Here is a 4,123-nt window from a genome sequence, read left to right as displayed (position 1 = left end):
TCTCTACAACATCTCTCCACCTCTTGCTTTCAGGCAATTTGTTCTTTCTATTTACTCTTTTTCTCCCTCAAGAACACACATGTACTGTATGTACACACATACACAACACGACGCTTGCTGAATCACAGGCACATGGTCACGTACACACTCAGAAGAACACAAACATTGTCACACACACACAGTAACATACACATACTGTACAGCAGACAATAAACACTCATGCCATGTGGCACCGCAATCCTCGCCCTCACACATACACACGTTACAGTCAGTGAATGATAAAATATGGCACATGCAGGGCTTACAATACAGTATGTCCACTGGTGGGAGGTGGCAGGGGACAAACGCTGTCATCAATTTGATCTGATAATGAATTGTGAAATTGGCTGAATGGCTAAAGGCTCATTTATACTCTACTCGCCATCCATCGGCTGCAAGAAGACAAGCTGGTGCTACCAGTTTACAAATGCATGAACAGACATAGTAGCTAAAAATGTCCATTAAATGTTTTTTTTGCAGTGGATATCTTAGTTACAAGTTTTTCAATGTGTGGTGGTATCCAATTTATTCCGTTTTGAGAAAGCACAAACTCTTAATGGCTCAGGGCTCGTTGTGTAGCGGGACCAAGAAAGAAGCACTGCTGGTTCCAACTGGTGCTACACATTTGAATCAGAATCAGAATCAGAATCAGCTTTATTGTCACATCACAGGTTTACAGAAGTGAAAAAGTGGGTGAAAGTCGTTTTCGTGCATACAGTAGTTCCCATCGTATCGTTATTTCCATAGAAAAAAGAAGGGGAAGAATAAAAGGGGGGCAAGTGGGAAAGGAGATCAAACAAGAGAACCAAATAAAAAAGAAAAAAGTTATCTACATATTTGCACAAGTTCCTGAGATAAGATATAAAGGTGCGTGGGCATAGCAGCAGATGTATATGCATGATATACTTATGGACGATAGTTAAGGTGCTAGAAAAAACACAATAATATATCATAATAATACATTTGTTTATTTTTGTTGCTTTGTTACTGCAAAATATGGAAAATAGCTCAGTACCACACAGTGCAGCTGCACAGCATGCATGTGTTTCAATGAATACACAAAGTCTCACTGACTGTTGAAATCACGTGAGAGTTCACACGAGACTTAATTGACACAGACATTCTGTTCCCTGGTGATACTTCCCCACCCACTCGCTTACTGGTGCACACAACACAAAAATAACCTCTTCCCCACAGCAAAAACATATATATTCACACCCACAACATGTGTGCAAAATCACACTTTTAAATTGTCAGCAACAATCCTATTTTACATCACATTGAAGAGCCAGTTAGGATGCATGTATTGTGTGGAAAGTGATATAGAGCGTGCCAACGCGTCGTCACCACGGGGGGGCGCGGCATAGTAGCGCAGACATGTTTGTTTTGGGCAATGTTAAGTCAACCTGGTTTATACCCCTCAAAGATGTCCACTACTACCAAAAGACACTTGTTGACGCCCCCTTCAGGATTTTTGGCACGCTCTATAGCTCCCTAAAGGTTTGGTATTTGTGTATTTCTATTTTCATTGTATTTAAATGTTTTTCTGCCATGGGAAATTACTGTGTGGTTATGAGTGATAAAAACCTGTTTAGAACCATTCTGCTATAATCGACAACTTTCTCATCCACTATTTGAACTTCATTGATTTTCAACTACCCCAAAAGTGTGACATATAAGAGCAAAATAGCCACGACGTGAATATGGTCAATTTGGTCCCATATTTCTGGGAACAGTCTGTGACTCAATACTGATGATGATTACATCATCATCATCAGTCCTGGCATTGTGGTGATGTATATGTTTTGGTGTGGGTTTTGTCAGGACTTGAGCAATCTGAGTGATCCTTGTCAGCATCTCCTCTGACTTGAGCTGCTCTAGAGTCAGCAGTGACAGACCCAGCTGGTCCTCCTGTCTGAAAGGCTGAGCCATCTGTTGTAAGAAGTGTTTGGAGAGCTGGACGGTCTCATCCACGGTGAGGTTCAGACAGCCATCACCTATGTGCTCTTGGATCCACCTCGGAAGCTTACCCCGCTTGTCAGCCCTGGCATATCGCTTGTCAGCGAAGATCATCAGTCCGTAATCAGATTTTCCCCTGATGACCCTGCCCACACACTGAGCCGCGTAGCGCATGGCGTCAAAGGTCAAGAAGTCATTCTCTTTGATCTGGAACCGGTTCCTGAGGTACTCCAGACGAGCCTTGAGAATGCAGCTCTGTGTGTAAACGTATGGCACTCCAAACATGATTACAGCCCGACCAAAGTGGTTCACAAAGTCTATTCCTTCAGACACCTTTCCTCGGGCTACAGACAAAAGGATGGCTCCTCTACCATTCTCACACGCCTCCTGGTATTTCTCCAGGGCAATGCTGGTCTCTGCAGCATCTGGAGTCTCAATGAAGATAAGCTTGTTCCTCTGGACATTCTCCAGGATACCCTGTTCATACCAGGATGCCACAATATTCTCCATGGAAACATAGCTAGTAAAGAATGCCACAATGCCGTCAGGAACGATGGCCGACATCTCCAGGAGCAGGTTACCATAGTTGCGGATCACCGCAAAGTCTTCTTTGGTCTCAATCTTAGAGCTCAGTGCCACCTGGTCATTTCCCCTCCCCACAATCAGAGGACAGAGACATGTCCTTGCTAATGTCATGGTGAAAGATGCTATGGTAACAGGTCGAAAGTCAAGTATTTTGGGATAAATGTCCAGAGGGGAGAGAGTTCCAGAAGTGATGATAACTGACTGGAATCGTTCAAAGACAGGTTTGATGGAAATGGAGGGGTCCATACAGCTGAAGTGCAGTACAGGGTTAGCAATGGTAGTTCTATCCTCAAAGGGCTCAATGATAATGGTGAAACCTTGGCTGTAGGTGCTGACCAGGGTAGCAAAGTTAGAGATGAGAGCAACAGCTGAGAAATCTGAAATATCAGCAATCTCCAGGGTCTGCAGTAAAGACCGCAACCGCTCTGTACAGTACCTGAGAGGCTTGCGGTCAATGCAGACCTTTTCAAAGATGTCTTTGAGGAACTGGGAGGGGCTCTCCTGGACCACGTGGTGGACCTTCAAGCGGGCTTTCAGGTACTCAATAAAACGCTTCAAGAAACCAATAAAGTGCTTTGCAGAACGAATACTGCCAGGGACCGGCCCTTGGAGGATTTCATCTGACAGCAGCGGGTTTGCCATGTAGATTTCTGTTTCCCTGGCAACTTTGACTTCCTTCGCCCCCCCCGCCATCTCCTTTATCTTGTGTATGGTATTATGAAGTGTCTCCACATTGTTCTGACAGCGGTCCAGTGTTTGTCTTGTGAGTTTCACACTCATGGAGTCAATACACACATTGTCTATGTTATGAGCTTCATCAAATACCACTACTGATTTCTTAGCCAGCTCTTTGGACACTAGGTTTGCGACCTTTGGGTCCAAAAGGTAGTCGTAGCTGTATACTACAATGTTGGCATGCAGAATTGCATGGCGTGCCACATAGTAAGGACACCAGCCTTTCCTCTTGCCATAGTCTTTCAGGTCATCAAGGTTATAGATGCCAGCAGGCAGAAGTGCCTGACGTCCAACTTCAAGGCTTTGGCACTTCCCATCTACAACTTTCCCATAGCTCAGAGAACACACCTCAGGGTGGATACAGAGGTTCTTCCTAGAGAGGGCCAGAGCCAGAAAGTTGTTGTTCCGTCCAGTCTCTTTAGAATGATATTCCATCAGCTTCCTCAGCTCCTCCACCACTTTCTCAATCTCAGGAACTGTTCTTGAACAGTAGACAAGTTGTGTTACTTCCAGAGGATAGGCTTTCTGGTAGGCAACAATCAGAGACAACAGAGATATGGTCTTTCCTGCTCCTGAAGGCATCTCTAGAAGCCCATGACCCTTGGCATCCAGTGTCCTCTTCAGCTCAAGCATGTAGAAATACTGCTCTGGATAGATGTAGTCATATGGAAAATACACCGGGAGACCCCCAATGTTAAGCTTCATTTTGAATGACCTGACACAGCGATTCAATCAAATTCAATTGTATTATAGTGCCAAATCACAACAAGTTGTCTCAAGACACTTTACATATAGAGCAGAGATC

The 4,123-nt window shown here is 44.3% G+C and overlaps 1 protein-coding gene across 1 annotated transcript; it reads right to left on the bottom strand.

The window, feature by feature from the left end:
- Nucleotides 1-1,746: 1,746 nt before the first annotated feature.
- On the bottom strand, nucleotides 1,747-4,023 carry LOC308073287 (general transcription and DNA repair factor IIH helicase subunit XPD-like; the record flags this gene model as incomplete). Its single annotated transcript, XM_080412165.1, has 1 exon — nucleotides 1,747-4,023. One exon carries the CDS (start codon nucleotides 4,021-4,023, stop codon nucleotides 1,747-1,749), a length of 2,277 nt encoding a protein of 758 aa, XP_080268291.1.
- Nucleotides 4,024-4,123: the final 100 nt, after the last annotated feature.

The sequence above is a fragment of the Gymnoscopelus braueri genome (genome assembly GCF_963280865.1).
Source record: "Gymnoscopelus braueri genome assembly, chromosome: 18".
NCBI classification, from domain to species: Eukaryota; Metazoa; Chordata; class Actinopteri; order Myctophiformes; family Myctophidae; genus Gymnoscopelus; species Gymnoscopelus braueri.
This window is presented reverse-complemented; position numbering and strand designations above follow the sequence as displayed.